At 35.1% G+C, this 19,832-nt stretch overlaps 1 protein-coding gene across 1 annotated transcript in view; it reads right to left on the bottom strand.

Annotated features, from left to right (window-relative positions):
- CWC27 (CWC27 spliceosome associated cyclophilin) overlaps positions 1–19,832 on the bottom strand; it is a 225,279-nt gene that overhangs the window by 204,502 nt on the left and 945 nt on the right. The window contains exons 2-3 of the mRNA XM_065873991.1: positions 10,121–10,217; positions 753–865 (exon numbers count right to left, since the gene is read on the bottom strand). Of these exons, the coding sequence (XP_065730063.1) occupies positions 753–865; positions 10,121–10,217 (210 nt within the window). The remainder of the gene's footprint in view (positions 1–752; positions 866–10,120; positions 10,218–19,832) is intronic.

The following is a 19,832-nucleotide window of genomic DNA, read 5'->3' as shown; positions in this document are numbered from 1 at the left end:
TGGACTGAATTGTGTCCTCTCATAGTTCATATGTTGAAGCGCTAACCTACAATGTGACTGTACTGGAGATAGGGCCCATAAGAAGATGAAAAAGGTTAAATGACTTCACAAGAGTGAAGTCCTAATCCAGTAGGGCTGGTGCCCTTAATAGAAGAGGAAGAAACACCAGGACGTTCTCTCCCCACCATGTGAAGACACAGCAAGAAGGCAGCCATTTGTAAGCCAGGAAGAGAAGCTTCACAGAACTGTATGCTAGCACCTTGATCTTGGACTTCCTAGCTTCCAGAACTGTGAGAAATAAATTCCTATTGTTTAAACCACCCAGTCAGAGGTATTTTGTTATAGCAGTTCAAGCAGATTAATATAAATTCTATACAGTGTTAAATAAAATGTTTTAAAATAGGATGGCATATGCAATGTTCTAGAAATGTTTTACACATACAAAGTTGCCGAGATCAGATACAGTCAGATATCGGGAAATCTGTTATATAGTCTTTTTTTCTGACTCACATTTTCCTCACTACCACCTTTAGCTCCATCTGAATTCAATCTAGCGTAAAACGTTGTGACAAGACAACTTAGAAAGAATGCTTGATGGGGTAAGTGTTGCTCTTATTCTGTATAATCCTAAATATATGATAGACCCGATTTTGTGCACTAATGTAAAATGCATTTTCTTCTATGGGGCACAATCATTTTTGATTAAGCAATCCAAGCTGACTTGAAAATAGATAAAAAATATTCAGTCTCACCTTGAATGGGGCTCCATAGATAGACTCTCCACCAGTCCCTGTACCAGTAGGATCTCCCCCTTGGACTATAAAACCAGGTACAACTCTATGAAATATGGTGTTGTCATAATATGCTGGAAGAAAATAAAAAGAATTTATCATTCTTTTTCTGATTTTTCATTGTTAGTGTAAAGAACTGCAACAGATTTCTGTATGTTAATCTTGTATCCTGCTACTTTGCTGAAATTGTTTATCAGTTCTAATAGTTTTTGTGTGGTGTCTAAGTTTTCTATATAGAGTATCATGTCATCTTCATATAATGACAATTTTACCTCTTCCCTTCCAATTTGGATACCTTTTATTGCTTTTTCTTGTCTAACTGCTATGGCTAGGACTTCCAATACTATGTTGAATAGAAGTGGTGAGAGTGGGCATGCTTGTCTGGTCCAGATTTTAGCAAGAAAGCTTTCAGTTTTTCACCACTGAGTATTATGTTGGCTGTGGGTTTGTCATAAATAGCTTTTATTATGGTGAGATATGTTCACTTCATACCCACTTTGGTGAGAGTTTTTATCATGAATGGATCCTGAATTTTATCAAATGCTTTTTCTGCATTTATTGAGATGATCATGTGGTTTTTGTTTTTTCTTTTGTTGACAAAACAATCCCTTTTAAAATCACATAAAAAAATAAAATAAAATATGTAGGAATAAACCTGACCAAGGAGGTGAAAGACCTATATGCTGAGAACTATGAAACATTGATAAAGGAAACTGAAAATGATTCAAAGAAATGGAAAGATATCCCATGCTCTTAGACTGGAACAATTAATATTGTTAAAATGACCATACTACCCAAAGCAATCTACATATTTAATGTGATCCCTATAAATTACCTATGACATTTTTCATGGAACTAGAGCTAAGAATCCTAAAATTTATATGGAACCACAAAAGACCCAGAATTGCCAAGCAATCCTGAGGAAAAAGAACAAGGCTGGAGGCATAACTCTCCAAGACTTCAGACAATACTACAGAACCACAGCAATCAACACAGTGTGGTATTGGCCCAAAAACAGATATATGGATCAAGAGAAAGGAATAGAGGGCACACACCTATGGTCAATTGATCTTCAACAAAGGAGGCAAAAATACACAACAGAGAAAAGACAGTCTCTTCAACAAGTGGTATTGGGAAAGTTGGACAGCTGCATGTAAATCAATTAACTTAGAATACTCCCTCACACCAAACACAAATACAAACTCAAAATGGCTTAAAGACGTAAATGGAAGACATGACACCATAAGACTCCTGGAAGAGAACATAAGCAAAACATTCTCTGACATAAATCATAGCAATGCTTTCTTAGGTCAGTCTCCCAAAACAAAAGAAATAAAAGCAAAAGTAAACAAATGGGACCTAATCAAACTTACAAGCTTTTGCACAGCAAAGAAAACCATATACAAAGTGAAAAGACAATCTACAGGATGGGAGAAAATATTTGCAAAACATGAGACTGACAGGGATTAATATCAACAATATACAAACAGCTCAATATAAACAAACAAACAACCAACCCAATCAAAAATGGGCAGAAGATGTAAATAGACATTTCTCCAAAGAAGACATACAGATGGCTAACAGGCACATAAAAAGTTGCTCAACATCACTAGTAATTAGAGAAATGCAAATCAAAACTATAATGAGGTATCACCTCACACCAGTCAGAATGGCCATCATGAAAAAGTCTACAAATAATAAATGCTGAAGAGGTGTGGAAAAAAGGGAACCCTCCTACACTGTTGGTGGGAATGTAAATTGGTGCAGCCACTATGGAGAACAGTATGGAGGTTCCTTAAAATAACTTAAAATAGAGTTACCATATGATCCAGCAATTCCACTCCTGGGCATATATCCAGAAAAGACAAAAACTGAAATTTGAAAAGATACATGCACCCCATTGTTCATACGGCATTATTTACAATAGCCAAGACATGGAAGCAACCTAAGTGCCCATCAACAGCTGAACGGATAAAGAAGATGTGGTATATATATATATATATATATATATATGTATATATGTATATATATATATATATATACATATATACATATATATATATTACTCAGCCATAAAAAGGAATGAAATAATGCCATTGGCAGCAACATGAATGGACTAGAGATTATCATATAAAATGAAGTAAGTCAGAGAAAGACAAATATCATATGATATCACTTATATGTGGAATCTAAAAGATGATACAAATGAACTTAATTACAAAACAGAAAGAGACTCACAGACATAGAAAACATAGAAAACAAACTTATGGTTACCAAAGGAGAAAGGAGTGGGGAGGGATAAAACAGGAGTTTGGGATTAACAGATACACACTACTATATATATAAAATAGATAAACAGCAAGGACCAATGTATAGCACAGAAAACTATATCTTGCAATAACCTATAATGGAAAAAAATCTGAAAGAGAATATCTATCTACCTATATCTATATATATATCTTAATTACTTTGTTGTACACCTGAAACTAATACAACATTGTAAATCAACCATACTTTAATAAAAGAAAAATTTATCAATGCCTAAAACTAAGTGTATCTATAGTTATCAGAGTAAATACAACTAGTCACAAGATTTTTTCCCCCAGAACGTTAAATAGGCTCCTAAACCAAAGTCTTTTCTTCCATATTATAAAATATCTACTCAAGGGGTTTCCCTGGTGGCGCAGTGGTTGAGAGTCCGCCTGCCGATGCAGGGGACGCGGGTTCGTGCCCCGGTCCGGGAAGATCCCACATGCCGCGGAGCGGCTGGGCCCGTGAGCCATGGCCGCTGAGCCTGCGCGTCCGGAGCCTGTGCTCCGCAGCGGGAGAGGCCACAACAGTGAGAGGCCCACGTACTGCAAAAAAAAAAAAAAAAAATCTACTCAAAACAGAACAATTTCTATAGAAACCATGGTAGTGGTTGTTTCGTATCTACTTTCAGGATTCTCTTAAACTCTGGATTACAGTTTTCAAAATAAAAATTGGAGAGTTTTGGTATAGATCTGTGGTTCTCAACTGCGGTGAGGAAAAGCAGCAATTTTTTCCCTAGGGGACACTTGTCAATGTCTAGAAATATTTGGTTTTCACACATGGGAGATGTTACTGGCATCTAGTAGGTAGAGGCCAGGGATACTGGTAAACATCCTACAAAGCACAGGAAGCCCCTACAACAAAGAATTATTGGCTCAAAATGTCAACAGTCCTGGAGATTGAGAAACCCTCATAGAGATAAATACCTTATTTCCTAATTCTTCCTCTTCTCCCCATAGAAAATTAACTTATACAAACAACATACAAACCCAAGATATATCAAAATTACTCACTGATTATAGGTCTAGCACCATCAATGCACCATCCTCAAGAAATTTTCAATAAATAAATTAACACAATACATGAGTCCAATTAGACTCTCAGTAAGTTTGCTAAATGAAGAAAATTACTTATATTTATATATAAATATATTAATGGGAAGCTATAAACATACAAGAGAGATCATATGTGATCTCCTAATTATTGAGTTGGATTCAGTTATTGAGCATAGTCATAATTTAATCACATGCTGAGGAATGCAAAGCAAAGAGAAAGAGCATAGTTCACTAAAGTCTTTACTGAGCTGCAGAACTTCTGGACACCAGATTTCTTATCAAAGAGGATGATAAATGTCTTCATTAATTAAATAATTTTGAGTTGAGTCTTCTATTACTTGAAACTGAACCAACCCAACTCATTCAATGACAGATACTTATCAAGTGCCTACTGTGGGCCAGACACTGTAATGATACAATTACTGACATAATTCATAAAACACCAATTGCATGAGTACTTTGTGATACTTTATTAGTCAAAACATGACTATGGTTTATCATAATTCATGAAGTACTATAATACTGTGGCTTGCAGGCACCCTCATAATTATTTACATTTGCAAGCTATAACTGGAAATAAAATCCACATTTTAAAAAAATGTAATCTGTAATCTAACATAGGATGGATTGGAAGAAGCAGAAAGGAAGATTAATGGATTTTTTTCAATAGCTTCTCCCAGTGAAGAGCTGTTAGGCTATGTTCACAAGAACTCCCCAGTACAGACAAGTTCTCCTTGGTTACAAACCAGAAACTATAAAAATCAAGAAGTCTACAAGTATTTCTCCTGTATCCCTAAGTAACCATTTACTCTGATTAAAAATGTATATAGCAGTCAGGAATTCTGAGCCTTGCCTCTTGTTAGCTGTGCAACCTTAAACTCAATTTTCTTTCTTTTTTTTTCTTTTCTTTCCTCTCTCTTTTTTTAAATTGAGATATAATTGACACATAACATTACACTAGTTTCAGATGTACAACATAGTGATTCAATATTTGTATATATTGTGAAATGTTCACGGACAATAAAACTAGTTAACATCCATCACCATACATAGTTACAAAATTATTTTTCTTGTGATGAGAACTTTTAAGATCTACTGTCTTAGCAACTTCCAAATATGCAACACAGTATTAACTACAGTCATCATACTGCACATGTAATTTTCTCATTATAAAACTAATAATATAAATTCACTCACAGTGCTGTTCTGAAGATTAAATAAGATAATGTGGAGGCAACCTTTAAATTTTCAAAGTCAAAACAAATGTGAGGTCAGACTTTAATATTTTCACTTAAATTCTACAAATCCATACTCAAATTTGAATACTTACCTGAGTCTGTATCAAAAAATAAAAATAATCCTTTATGCCCATAATATGCAATCAACAGTTTTATTATTTTTTTAATTTAATTTTATTTATTTTTTTATACAGCAGGTTCTTATTAGTCATCAGTGTATACATGTCATTCCCAATCTCCCAATTCATCACACCACCACCACCACCCACCACTGCTTTCCCCCGCTTGGTGTCCATACGTTTGTTCTCTACATCTGTGTCTCAATTTCTGCCCTGCAAACGGGTTCATCTGTACCATTTTTCTAGGTTCCACATATATGTGTTAATATGCGATATTTGTTTTTCTCTTTCTGACTTACTTTGCTATGACAGTCTCTGTGACAGATTCATCCACATCTCTACACATGACCCAATTTCGTTCCTTTTTATGGCTGAGTAATATTCCATTGTATATATGTACCACATCTTCTTTACCCATTCATCTGTCAATGGGCATTTAGGTTGCTTCCATGACCTAGCTATTGTAAATAGTGCATGCAATCAACAGTTTTTGAGCACATGATCAGATTTACTTTTTCAAAGGATCACTTAAACTCCATAATGGAGAACTGATTGGAAGTAACAAGGTTTAGAGAGAGAGAGAGAGCAACTGTTGTCCTAAGAGTCAAGACCTGACTATGGCTTATTTTGAGAGGCACAGATTCAAGAATTCTCTAGGAAGCAGGATCTATAAGGCTCAGAGATCTATTAGATATGAGGGAAGGGGGACATGAAAGAGGTCTTTATTACTTGTGCTTTCAAATTTTAAAATTACCCATCTTATTTTTTTTTCCTATTTCCTAACAAGTATTTCAGTGATGTTGGATTTTAACTTTAAGCTTTCCTTTATTTTCCTAATTATATTCTTGTTGGATAAATGAAATTATTATACTACTACATATATTGGGTAGAAATTTTCTATAATTTCTCTACACCTTAAATTTTGTACTCTATTGTGCCTAGAATTGCAAATTTCCAAATAATTTCCATATCCATTATTTCCAGTTCCTTGTAATTTATTAATAATCACTGTTGAACTATGCATTTATAGTTACAGCTTACCATGTGCTTAAAAGATCTTCCTGCTTGCAATAACGTTTGACGTCCTTCTTAAATGTTTATGCATCATTCCCATAAGTATTTTGAAGGGGTTTTATTATCTCATTATGTGTGTTCATAATATCCTCCTGAATTTTCTCCAGTATTGAAAAAAAGAAATTTACATGTACCTCAAATAGGAAATGAAGTTTCTATTCAGATGCCATGAGTCTGCTATTTGTCATTATGTTTTTTATTTCTGGCTGTACAATGTATGGGTATCATGACATATTTTGACTAATTATATTTCTGCCCAAGTATTAATACACACAGGAATATATATTTGCATTTTAAAGTCATATATATCTGGTTCTTCTTCTAGAATTTTGTTTTGTGTTTAATTTTGTAAATATTACCATTAATAACTTTTTATTTAAATCTCCTTTGTGAGCTCTCTATTTTAGCCTCTTGGGTTTTTTTAAACAAACATTTTAGTTTTGTAAGATATTTCTTTAAATCTCTTACTATATACTTACATTTGTAACTTCTAAAAAATTATTAAAACTCTTGTTAAAGGAGGAAGGGGATAAAAGATAACTGATGAAGCACGGACGTTCAGGAGACAGGGCTGAGGTAAAATTTCACAGGAGTTAATAGTCACATAAAGTATAAAAATTTGGATTTTCTTATCTACTTCTCTTTCTGCTCCCCACTTTGTTTTTCAGACCTAAAATTCTTCTCCTTCCTCATTCTTCAGAAGAACTAACAAAATTTTCAAAGATAACAAGCTTCCCTTTCCTTCTCTTCTTTTTTAACCTACTTTTTAAACTTACAATTTTTTAAAATTTTCACTCATTTTTAAATGTTTACCTATCTATCCTACAAAGACCTGAAATCCAAGGTTAAGTCTGTGTAACTGTAAATGTTTTGTTTTCATAAAAACTAAAAACTCCCCCCAGACACAGAAAGACAAATACTGTATATTCCTACTTATATGTGGAATCTAAAGAAGTTCAACTCATAGAAACAGAGAGTAGAATGGTGGTGGCCACAGGCTGGAGGTGATGGGGGAAATGGGAAGATGTTGGTCAAAAAGATACAAATTTTCAGTTATAAGATGAATAAATTCTGGGGATCCAATGCACAGCATGGTGATCTTAGTTAATAATACTGTATTGTATACTAGAAATTTGTACATCTCATGTTCTCACCACATACACTCACACAAAAAGGTAACTATGTGAGGTGGCAGATATGTTACTTAACTTGATTGTGGTAATCATTTCACAATGTATACATATATTAAGTCACCACATTGTACACCTTTAAAAAAATCATGTTGTATAATCTAAATATATACAATTTCTGTCAATCATACCTCAGTAAAGCTGGAAAAAAAATACTAAGAATTTCCCTTTAACTGTGAACACCATTTTAGTTGAGAGCAGTATCTGAGGCTGTGCTCCCACTTGCTCATTTTTATTTATTTGCTTTTTAATTTTGGAAATCATGTCCTTTTTTTAAAATATTGATATGACCATTACAAGATCTAGAAATATCATCACTTGTTTAAATCATACAATCAGAGAATTAAAATGAGGTTCTCTGAATTAAAATTTTAAAACCTTGACTTTATTCATTTAGGAGCTTTATTAGTTTTCTCAGGCTTCTTGTTAGCCTTTGCAATAATAATTCTATTTCTCACCTATTCAATTAAAAGAATTGTTCTAATTATTTTTTCTTATTATTTTTCTGTTCTTTTTTCTTTCTTATTGTATTCTCATAAATAGGGAAATAATTTTTTAATGTTGTAATTGTTTCATCATCACCTAACTTAAGAACCTTATTTCTTCTTTCATTGTTATATTATATCCAGATGTTTTCTGTTTCTTCCATTCACCTGGTCATGGATTATAATTTACCATTTATTCTTTCTAATGTTTTTGTACTTTCACTCTTCTGTAAAATTTGAGCTTTTGATTCCTCAAAACTTCTTTCCAGAAACAAGTCTTACTTTTCAGTGTCTACTGTGTTTCTCGGCTCTGTTGACAGTTATTTGAGGCTTCTCTGACTGAAATGCCTGTCTGATTCAATTTCCTTCCTGCCTGCCATAGCAATTATTAATAATGGTCTTTACAGATGTCTTCTTTTCTCTTTTTCTTTTTTGTCAGCTCGATTTATTTTTTGTTTTGGAGAGGCGGTTGTTTTTGTTTTGGTCTGGGTGGTTTTATTCCTTAAATCTTCCCCTGGTAATTTTGCTTGTTTAGTTATCTATTTGGAGAACTCTCACTGTACCATACTACTGGTTATTTTGTATGCTCTTTCACATCTTGCTTTTGACTCAAAGTGCTGTTTTCTTATACCTTGAACTTCATTACTCAAATCTAAGAGTTACTAGTGACATTGATAATACCATCACTGAAAGCTAGCTGGAAGGCTTTGTGGAGAAAGTAGAATTTTGAATAGACATTAAAAAGTGGTGGAATTCCCTGGCGGTCCAGTGGTTGGGACTCAAGTGCTTTCACTGCTGGGGCCCAGGGTTCAGTCCCTGGTGGGGGAACTAAGATCCTACAAGTCAGACCGTGTAGCCAAAAAGAAAAAAAAAAGTGACCTGAGTAGAAAAAGAAGAGAAGGGAAAGTATTCCAAAAAGGCGAGGGAGGATATGAGAAGATTCAGGATATGAAGGAGGTATGAGTGGAAATGGGAAAGAACTGCTCAGGAAATAAAGATAATAGTCAACTGAAACCATGTGGTTATATGCAATGAAAAATAAAGTTGGAAAGCAAGGAAGCTAAGCTGCCTGAGGATTCAAATACCAGATGAATAAATGTGAGGGTAAAGAGATCGAAGATGAGAAAATGCAAGACCAGGTAAAAGGCAATTACAATCACGCTGGTGACAGTCAAGGCAGTCTGAGGAAGAAACTGGTAAATTTGGTTTTCATCAGTTTAGTTGTAGCTGACAGTAGAAGATTTGAGTAGAAAAGTCCACTAGGCAATTAGATATGTAAATTAGAGCTCAAAAGAGGAGAAATGGCTGGAATTCTATATTTGACAGTCACTTGGTTGGAAGTAACAATTGAAGAGTAAAGACAATAGAGAACTAAAGGCAATCTTAGGGAATACCCATATTTAGAGGATGAAAGAAAGAAGTGAAAACAGCCAAGGAGATCAAAAAAGATCAAAGTATTATTTGCTGAGATAAATATCTCTGTTAAAGACATAAAGATTAAAAAAAAAGATATAGAGATTTATTGGGGGGAAGGATTTTTATCTCCTCTCTCCATTTCTTGACACACAGCTCAAGATGGTATCATTTATATCAACTCCCAGCATCCATTACCACTATTTAACACCAGTCTTCAATGTTATGGAAAAATACACTGCAGTTTATTTTATTTTATTTTTATTTATTTTTGGCCACACCGTGTGGCATGTGAGATCTTAGTTCCCTGACCACGGATTGCACCCATGCCCCCTGCAGTGGGGGCACAGAGTCTTAACCACTGGACCACCAGGGAAGTCCCTGCAGTTTATTTTTAAATTAACAAAATTTCTCCTACAGAATAAAATTCAAGAATTATGATTACCTTCCAAACAAAGCTGAATGAAATTTCTGCAAGCTTTAGGAGCTTCTTTTGACCACAACTCTATGTCAATATCTCCAGCTGTAGTTTTCAATAAAACCTGTAGAAAGCATACAAAATCACTATGTTAATTATCATTTTGCTTAATGATGAGTTGATTGGCTGCTCAACTTAAAGTATTCACTACTGAATTCTCAATTTTAAAATAAAAATTAGAAACTTTGCTTGGTTTTTGTTATACTCAAAAAATTTCAAATATTCAGTACAAGTCACTGTACATTTATACCTTTCAAATACCATTTTCAGAAATAATTTTGGCTTTAAGAAAAAATAGCATATATGTTTTTGAATCACAGGAAAAAACCTCATTCATTTAAAAATCAGTAATATAAACTTGTTTTAATTTAAAAAGTGTTCTACAGCATTTCTTCCAATAAAATTGGTGTAGCAAATTAAGAAATTAAAGAACAATCCCATGAAATTACAGCACTGTAGGAAAATTTTACAATTACCTTTCAACATATAAACACTCTACTTTTTCATTCAAAATCACGCCATTCCTAACTTACAAAGGAACATTCTTAATCTAATTCTGGGTTGTATAATACTAAAATGGTGTGCCTTAAAATTACCATCTACGGTAAATGGAATCCTTTGATAGCCTTCTTTCCATAGCTCATGAAGGCAGTTACTCCTTGGTGCAACCAGCCATCTTGCAGCAACCAAAATCCCTACTGAGCCCACAGGAGGAGACAGCTCATAACAGTCTTATTAATAACCACAAATAACCAAAAAGAACGGAAAGCTCTAAATTTGAACACTGTGGCACAGCTAGAATCCAACTTCTCTAGTATCACCCCCCACACACACCCACCCCACAGTGTGCCAAAGTAGATCAGTGTCAATCTGTGATCAATGGTCAATGATATATGACCATCACCATCACTTTTGCTATAATTGCCTTTCAGTTTCTGTTTCAGAAGCTCAAATTAATTGCCATAATTTATGTAACATTGATGAATTTATTGTATCTTTTTGGGGTTTTACTGGCTACATAGTTCTCTTACAATTATGCTCCATGGGAGTGGAAGAGGTGAAAATATCTATACTGTGGTAGATTTTAAAATGGTTCTTAACCCTTAAAGAAATATAAAAGAACTAAAAATGCAAATGTGCATGATTTTCTCAATCCATTACACTTCCTCTACAAAAAGAAGCGGACATTTGTTGAGTGCCTTCCAGGTGTTAGCTTCTGTGCCACTTTACATATCCTACCTCATTTAATCCTCACCTACAAGATAGGTATCATTACTCCTATTATACTTATGAAGAAACAGACTCAGATAAAGTAAATTTATCCAGGGTCTCATGGTGAACAATTTAAGCCAAAGGCTGTCTGCTGCAAAGCCCATGCCTTTTCTATCTCACTGTACTGCCTCCACAAAGTTCACCATAAATTCCACACTATACTGGAAAAACAGCCCATCAAGCTCTAGGGCCCTGCCACATGTCACAAAATAAATCCCCAAGTAACTCTGGCCACAACTGATTTGAGTAGAGAAAAGTGCCTAAGTCAAAAGCATTCATATATTGGTTGGACATGAGAAAGGCCTTCTAACTTGGCTTGGCATGAAACAACACCCAAAAGAAATTCTCCATATTGAATGGTGACACACCAATCCAAGTGGATTCTCATTCTCCTGGAAAATATACATGTGGGATGCAAAATGAGAGGCTGAGTAACTCCCTCTACCTCAGATTGTATTATCTAAAACAACACTGTGTAACACGTTTTGATTTTCCACAAGGCCTGATATATATCCCAATCTTAGAAGTACAGTATACATAACAAATGTCCTTCCTACCTCATTATCCCCTTGTATACTTGAAATAAAGTTCTATTGTTAAAGAGAACCTAGACAAGATTCCATATTTCCTATCCCCTGGCAACCACTAATCTACTCTCTGTCTCTATGGATTTGCCTATTGAACATTTCATATTCAAGCATACCTCTGAGATATTGCAGGTTTGGTTCCAGACCATTACAGTGAAATGAATATTGCAATAAAGTGAGTCACATAAAGTTTTTGGTTTCTCAGTGCATATAGAAGTTATGTTTACTCTATATTGTAGTCTATTAAGTATGCAATGGCATTATGTCTAAAAAGACAATGTGCAAACCTTAATTTTAAAATACTTTATTACTAAAAACTGCCAATCCTCATGTGAGCCTTTAGCAAGTCATAATCTTTTCCCTGGTGGAGGTTTTAAAATATTGCAAGAATTACCAAAATGTGACACAGAGACACAAAGTGAGCAAATGCTATTGGAAAAATGATGCCAAGAGACTTGCTCTTGTATGTATAAGTGAATCACTTTGCTGTATACCTGAAACTAACACAACGTTGTAAATCAACAATACTTCAATTAAAAATACAACTGAACAACCAATGGATCACTGAAGAAATCAAAGGAGAAATTAAAAAATACCTAGGGACAGAAATACCACATACCAAACCTTATGGGATGCAACAAAAGGGGAAGCAACCTAAATATCCATCGACAGAGGAATGGATAAAGAAGATTTGGTACATATATACAATGGAATATTACTCAGCCATAAAAAGGAACGAAATAGTGCCATTTGTAGAGACTTGGGTGGACCTAGAGATTGTCATACAGAGTGAAGAAAGTCAGAAAGAGAAAAACAAGTATTGTATAATATTGCTTACATGTGGAATCTAGAAAAATGGTAGAGATGAATGTATTTGCAAAGCAGAAATAGAGTCACAGATGTAAAGAACAAACTTATGGTCACCAAGGTGGGGAGGAGTGGGTGGGATGAACTGGGAGACTGGGATTGACATATATACACTACTATGTATAAAACAGATAACTAATGAGAACCTACTGTATAGCACAGGGAACTCTACTCAATGCTCTGTGGTGACCTAAATGGGAAGGAAATCTAAAAAAGAGGGGATGTATGTATATATATAACTGATTCAGTTTGCTGCACAGCAGAAACTAACACAACATTGTAAAGCAACTATACTCCAATAAAAATTAATTTTAAAAAAAGAAATACCACACACCAAACCTTATGCAATGCAACAAAAGTGTTTCTAAGAGAGAAGGTCATAGCAATACAGGCCAATCTCAAGAAACAAGAAAATCTAAAACAATCTAACTTTACACATAAATGAACTAGAAAAAGAAGAACAAGTGAATCCCAAAGTCAGTAGAAGGAAGGAAATAATAATAAATGAAAAGAGACTAAAAAACAATAGAAAAGATCAATAAAACTAATAAAAAACTAAGAGCTAGTTCTTTGAAAAGATAAACAAAACTGACAAACCTTTAGCCACACTCATGAAGAAAAAAAAAAGAGAGGACTCCAATGAATAAAATCAGAAATGTAAGAGAAGTTACAACTGATACCACTGATACCACTCAAACACAGAGGAGCAAAGAGACACTCTGAACAATTATATGCCAACAAATTGGACCACCTAGAAAAAACAGATAAATTCCTAGAAACATACAATCTCCCAAGACTGAATCATGACAAAATAGAAAATCTGAAGAGACCAATTACTAGTAAGGAGATTGAATCAGTAATCAAAAGCTCCCAACAAACAAAAGTACAGGACTAGATGGCTTCACTGATAAATTCTACCAAACATTCAAGAAAGATTTAATACCTATCCGTCTCAAACTCATTTTACAAAGCCAGCATTACCCTGATAACAAAACCAAAGACGCCACAAAAAAAGAAAGTTACAGGCCAATATCCCTGACAAACATACATGCAAAAATTCTCAATAAAACATTAGCAAATCAAATGCAACAATACATTAAAAGGATCACACAGGATGATCAAGTGGGATTTACCCCAGGGAGGCAACAGTGGCTCAAAATCCACAAATCAACCAATGTATTACACCACATTAACAAAATGAAAGATAAAAATCATATGATCATCTCAATAGATGCAGAAAAAGCTTTGGAAAAAATTCAACATCCATTTATGATAAAAAGTCTCAACAAAGTGGGTATAGAAGGAATGTACTTCAATGTGATTAATGTGATATATGACAAACCCACAGCTAGTATGATACTCAATGGTGAAAAGCTAAAAGCTTTTCCTCCAAGATCAGGGACAAGACAAGGGTGCCCACTCTACCCACCTTTATTCAACATAGTACCAGTAGTCCTAGCCACAGCAATTAGGCAGGACAAAGAAATAAAAGGCATCAAAATTGGAAAGGAAGAAGTAAACTGTCACTATTTGCAGTTGACATGATACTATATAGAAAACCCTAAAGACTCCAGCAAAAAACTGTTAGAACTAATAAATGAATTCAGTTAAATTGCAGGACACAAAATTAATATACAAAAATCTACTGCATTTCTATACAGTAATAATAAACTATCAGAATGAGAAATCAAGAAAAGAATCCCATTTACAACTGCATCAAAAAAAAAAAGAAAAACCCCAAAAACAAAAAACCTAGGAATAAATTTAACCAGGAGGCAAATGATCTTTAAAATTCAAGACATAGATGAAAATATAAGACATAGATGAAAAAACTGAAAAAGACACAAAATAAGTGGAAAGATATTTTGTGCTCATGGATTGAAAGAATATTGTTAAAATGTCCATACTACCCAAAACAATCGATAGATTCAGTGCAATCCCTATCAAAATTCCAATGGCATTTTTCACAGAACCAGAACAAATAATCCTAAACTTTGTATGGAACCACAAAAGACCCCAATTGGTCAAAGCAATCTTGAGAAAGAACAACAAAGCCAGAGGTACCATGCTTCCTGATTTCAAACTATATTACAAAGCTATAGTAATCAAAACAGTACGGTATTGGTATAAAAAAACACATAGATCAATGGAACAGAATAGAAAGCTCAGAAATAAACCCACACATACACAGTTAATTAATTTACAACTAAGGAGGCAAGAATACACAATGGGGATAGGAGAGTCTCTTCAATAAACTATGCTAGGAAAGCTGGACAGATGCAAGTAAAAGAGTGAAACTGGACCACTATCTTACACCATATATAAAAATAAACTCAAAATGGATTCAAGACTTGAATATAAAACCTGAAACCATAAATATTCTAGAAGAAAAGATAGGCAGTAAGCTCCTTGACACTGGTCTTAGCAATTTTTTTTTTTTTTTTGTATCTGATCCAAAGGCAAGGGAAACAAAAGGAAAAATAAACAAATGGGACTACATCAAACTAAAAAGCTTCTGCACAGCAAAGGAAACCATCAATAAAATGAAAATACAACCTACTGAATGGGAGAAGATATTTGCAAATTATATATCTGATAAAGGGTTAATATCCAAAATATAAAAAGAACTTATACAACTAAGTAACATAAAAACAATCTGATTAAAAAAGGGGTATAAGGATCTGAATAGACATTTTCCCAAAGACATACAGACGGGCAATAGGCACATGAAAAGATGCTCAACACAACTAATCATCAGATAAATGCAAATCAGAACCACAATGAGGTATCACCTCACACCCAACAGAATGGCTATTATTAAAAAGATAAGAAATAACAAGTGTCGGCAAAGATGTGGAAAAAAGGGAACCCCTGTGTACTGTTGGTGGGAATATAAACTGGTGCAGCTACTATGGAAAACAGTGCGGAGGTTCCTCAGAAAATTAAAAATGAACTACTGTACTAACCAGCAATTCCACTTCTGGGTATTTATCTGAAGAAAATGAAAACACTAACTAGAAAAGATATATGTGCCCCTCTGTTCACTGCAGCATTATTCACAATAGCCAACATATGGAAACAACTTAAGTGTCCATTGATGGATGAATATAAAGAAGATACACACTAGAATACCACTCAGCCATAAAAATGAAAGGATGAGCTTTGACAGGGCAAGAAAGAGTCATGGACATATACACACTAACAAACGTAGTAAGGTAGATAGCTAGTGGGAAGCAGCCGCATGGCACAGGGATATTAGCTCGGTGCTTTGTGACAGCCTGGAGGGGTGGGATAGGGAGAGTGGGAGGGAGGGAGACGCAAGAGGGAAGACATATGGGAACATATGTATATGTATAACTGATTCACTTTGTTATAAAGCAGAAACTAACACACCATTGTAAAGCAATTATACCCCAATAAAGATGTTAAAAAAAAAAGAGTGGGGGAAGGAGAGTCAGGGATGGATGAGAGCAGATGGTGCCTGGGCTGGGGCAGGAAGGATGAGGACGACTTTAATGGCAAAGAGACATTCCAGGCAGGTGCAGAAAGTAGATGCTGTCACAGCGGGTCATAAGCCGCCTAAGTCCTCTGATGCATCAAATGTTGTATCTCTGTGGGCCTCAGCTTCCTCTTCTGTAAAGTGGGAATTATGATAGAACATAACTCATAGGATTACTGTGAGGATTAAATGGTCTGATGTAAGTAAAGCACTTGCAATGATTCCTGGTGTATGGTAAGAACCCAGTAAATACTAGCTATTATTTTGCTATTTGTTCTTATTGATTGTTGTTGCTGTTATAGTATATGCCAGGCACTGTGCTGGGTCCCAGGGAGGCAGAGGTGGATGAGCCAGTCTGGGTCCTCGCAGTTTCACAGCCCAGCTGGGGAATCAGACACATTTACAGAGCAGTAATCACGCTGTACACTCACACAGTGCTTGCTTACTATGCGCTGCTTTGAGCACTTCACACATTTCGTGTGTGTGTGTGTGTGTGTGTAAACTTTAATTAAAATATAATGCAAATTAATAAAAGCCCACAAATCATAAATATTTTTCATCTATTATTAATCCTCACAACAACACTGTCAGGTAGATTTTATTTTTTTTTAGGTGGAAGCGTTTCGAATTTTAAAATATTTTAAATTGTGATAATATACAAATAACATAAAATTTACCATTGTAACAAAAAAAAAAAAAAAACAAAATGAAAGGAATACTGCCATGTGCCACAACATGGATGGAGCTTGAGAGTATTATGCTAAATAAGTCAGACAGAGAAAGACAAATACCGCATGATTTCACTTACATATGGACTCTAAAACACAAAACAAACAAACAAAACAAAACAAAACCTAGACTCTTAGATACAGAGAATAGACAAATGGTTGCCAGAGGAGAGAAGGAGTGGAAGTAGGTGGGAGGTGAGTGGGTAGAATGGGTGAAGGGGATCAAGAGGTACAAACTTCCAATTAAAAAATAAATAAGTCACGGGCATGAAATGTACAGCATGGAGAATACAGTCAATAACGTAGTATTAACTTTATATGCTGACAAGTGGTAACTAGACTTATTGTGGTGACCATTTTGCAATGTATTCAAACGTCAAATCATTATATTGTAACACAAAACTAATATAATAGTGTATGTCACATATACTTCAATTAAAAACAACAGGGATAATAATATCCTCATAGGTTCGTTGTAAGGACAAAATGAGTTATTATACACAGACTGCTTAGAACAGTACCTGACAAATAGTAAATGCTCAAAATATGATAGCTATTATTGTTGTAAATATTATTCTTATAAAATTTTTTGACCACAGGAAACTTATTCCCAGTAAAAAGAACGCATATATGGTTGGGCCACCTTGTTTACCAGGTTTTCTTAATCTTTTAAGAAGATTAACTACTGAATTAGGGCTTCCGTGGTGGCGCAGTGGTTGAGAGTCCGCCTGCCGATGCAGGGGACACGGGTTCGTGCCCCGGTCTGGGAGGATCCCACATGCCGCGGAGCAGCTGGGCCCGTGAGCCATGGCCGCTGAGCCTGCGCGTCCGGGGCCTGTGCTCCGCGGCGGGAGAGGCCACAACAGTGAGAGGCCCGTGTACCGCCAAAAAAAAAAAAAAAAAAAAAAAAAAGAAGATTAACTACTGAATTAAAAAATAAGGCACATGGCTCCTCCTTTGGCCATGCTTTCCCATTAGCCATAACTACTATGTCAAGCATCAGTGGCTCTTTTTCTTAAAGCTTACAAGTAAGACAATACTTTGATAATAAAATGTCTCTTAAGAATAAATATATGGGTTAATATAAAATTTAGATTAAATCATCATAGTATGTGGAAATTTCATTTTCAGTAGATAAGAAAACTTCTGTCAAGGGTTACAATTCTGTGCCTCATCCTCAAAGGCCAGAGTTATAACATAACACAGCATATTTACAGACTACTGCCAGGGGTTAACCACCGGTATAATGTGTCAATTACTTCCCAAGTTGATACTATACTCTTTGAAGAGAGAAATTTTGTCCCACATATTTGGAATATCTCTGAATCCTTTCAGTACCTAATGTAGCATTAGACAGTACAGCCACTAAACAAACATTTCATTAAGGAAACTTTTTATTACATCTGCTTTAAATTCCTTCCAGGCCAAAATTCTTGCCATGCTCTCTATGGTACAAAATTTTGAAGCCTCAATGTCTTCAATCAGTCTTATTATGCTGGAAAAAGTCCCAAACTTGTTTTGAAGGAAAACTTGGGCTATGCCTCATATTCTCCCTCAGCCCAATTCTGTTCAGAAGGACAATATTCACCACAGTTTGCATACACTTATTTGCATGATTATTTCACCACGGTATATTTCACTCAACTTACTCTCTGATAATAGGGACAATGCTGGTTTTCCTTTCCATTGTGTCCCTAAAACCTAGCATAGAGCCTGGCCTATGCTAGGTGCTCAGTAAATATTTGTTGAATGAAAGATTTCTGTTCAGGCATATATCTTTGTTAAAGCTTCTCATCTTTATGACCATGTTGAATCTTCCTCCAGAGTAAAACAAATAAGTCTGCCCTTGACAGTAGAAGTATAACCTCAAACTCGCTGATGCTTTGTACTTCTCAGAAGTTAAGAGAAATACAGTATTAATTCATCCACCCATTCATTCAGTACATATTTGAACTGCTGCTACCATGTGTCAAGCACCATTCTAGATGTCTGTCTCTGCCCTCATAATGCTCATTCCATGGGCGAGAGTAGTGGAGGATGATACAACAATAAAAAATAAGTACTGAAAAAGAAAAAAGTACTGGAGAAAAAACTAAAGAGGTTAAGGAGGCCAGGGAATGCTGGAATGCAGGATATGAATGAGGTTTGCTGTATTATAGAGAGTTGATAGGAAAGCCCTCTCTGCTAAAATGCCATTTGAGCAGGCTAGAGTATACTACAGAAAGGAAAAACAAGTGTGAACTTCCTGCCTAGCAGGATGGGCAATGTATTCTATCTCTACCAGTGTTTATCAACTGGGGGTGATATCACTCTCAAGAAACATTTGGAAGTAAGAGATAGATATTCTGGGTTTTCACAATGATGTAGGGTAGGAGTGAGGAGGGGGAAAAGTGCAAACAGCAGAACTGAAAGAATTGCTCTGCCCAAAAAACCCACTAAAATGTTTGCTGGGGGTATCATTTACAGCATTTTTGCTTTTGTTTTCAAACTGCTCTCACTGTATTACAAAATGTAAATAAACAAGATTGCAACATAATTGTATCTGATACAAATTCAGTTTATCCTAATTCACCTCTATGCTTTCATTCTCATTTTATTTTCTCCATTACGCTGGTTCATCATATTTTGTGTGTGATACAGACTAGGTCCCAGTTCAAGAATTCAAGTGATACTTATTCCATTATTGACTGCCTCATACTGCATATAAACACTTTGAATAGGAATTG

The sequence above is a fragment of the Phocoena phocoena genome, chromosome 3 (assembly GCF_963924675.1).
Source record: "Phocoena phocoena chromosome 3, mPhoPho1.1, whole genome shotgun sequence".
In the NCBI taxonomy this organism is placed as follows: domain Eukaryota; kingdom Metazoa; phylum Chordata; class Mammalia; order Artiodactyla; family Phocoenidae; genus Phocoena; species Phocoena phocoena.
This window is presented reverse-complemented; position numbering and strand designations above follow the sequence as displayed.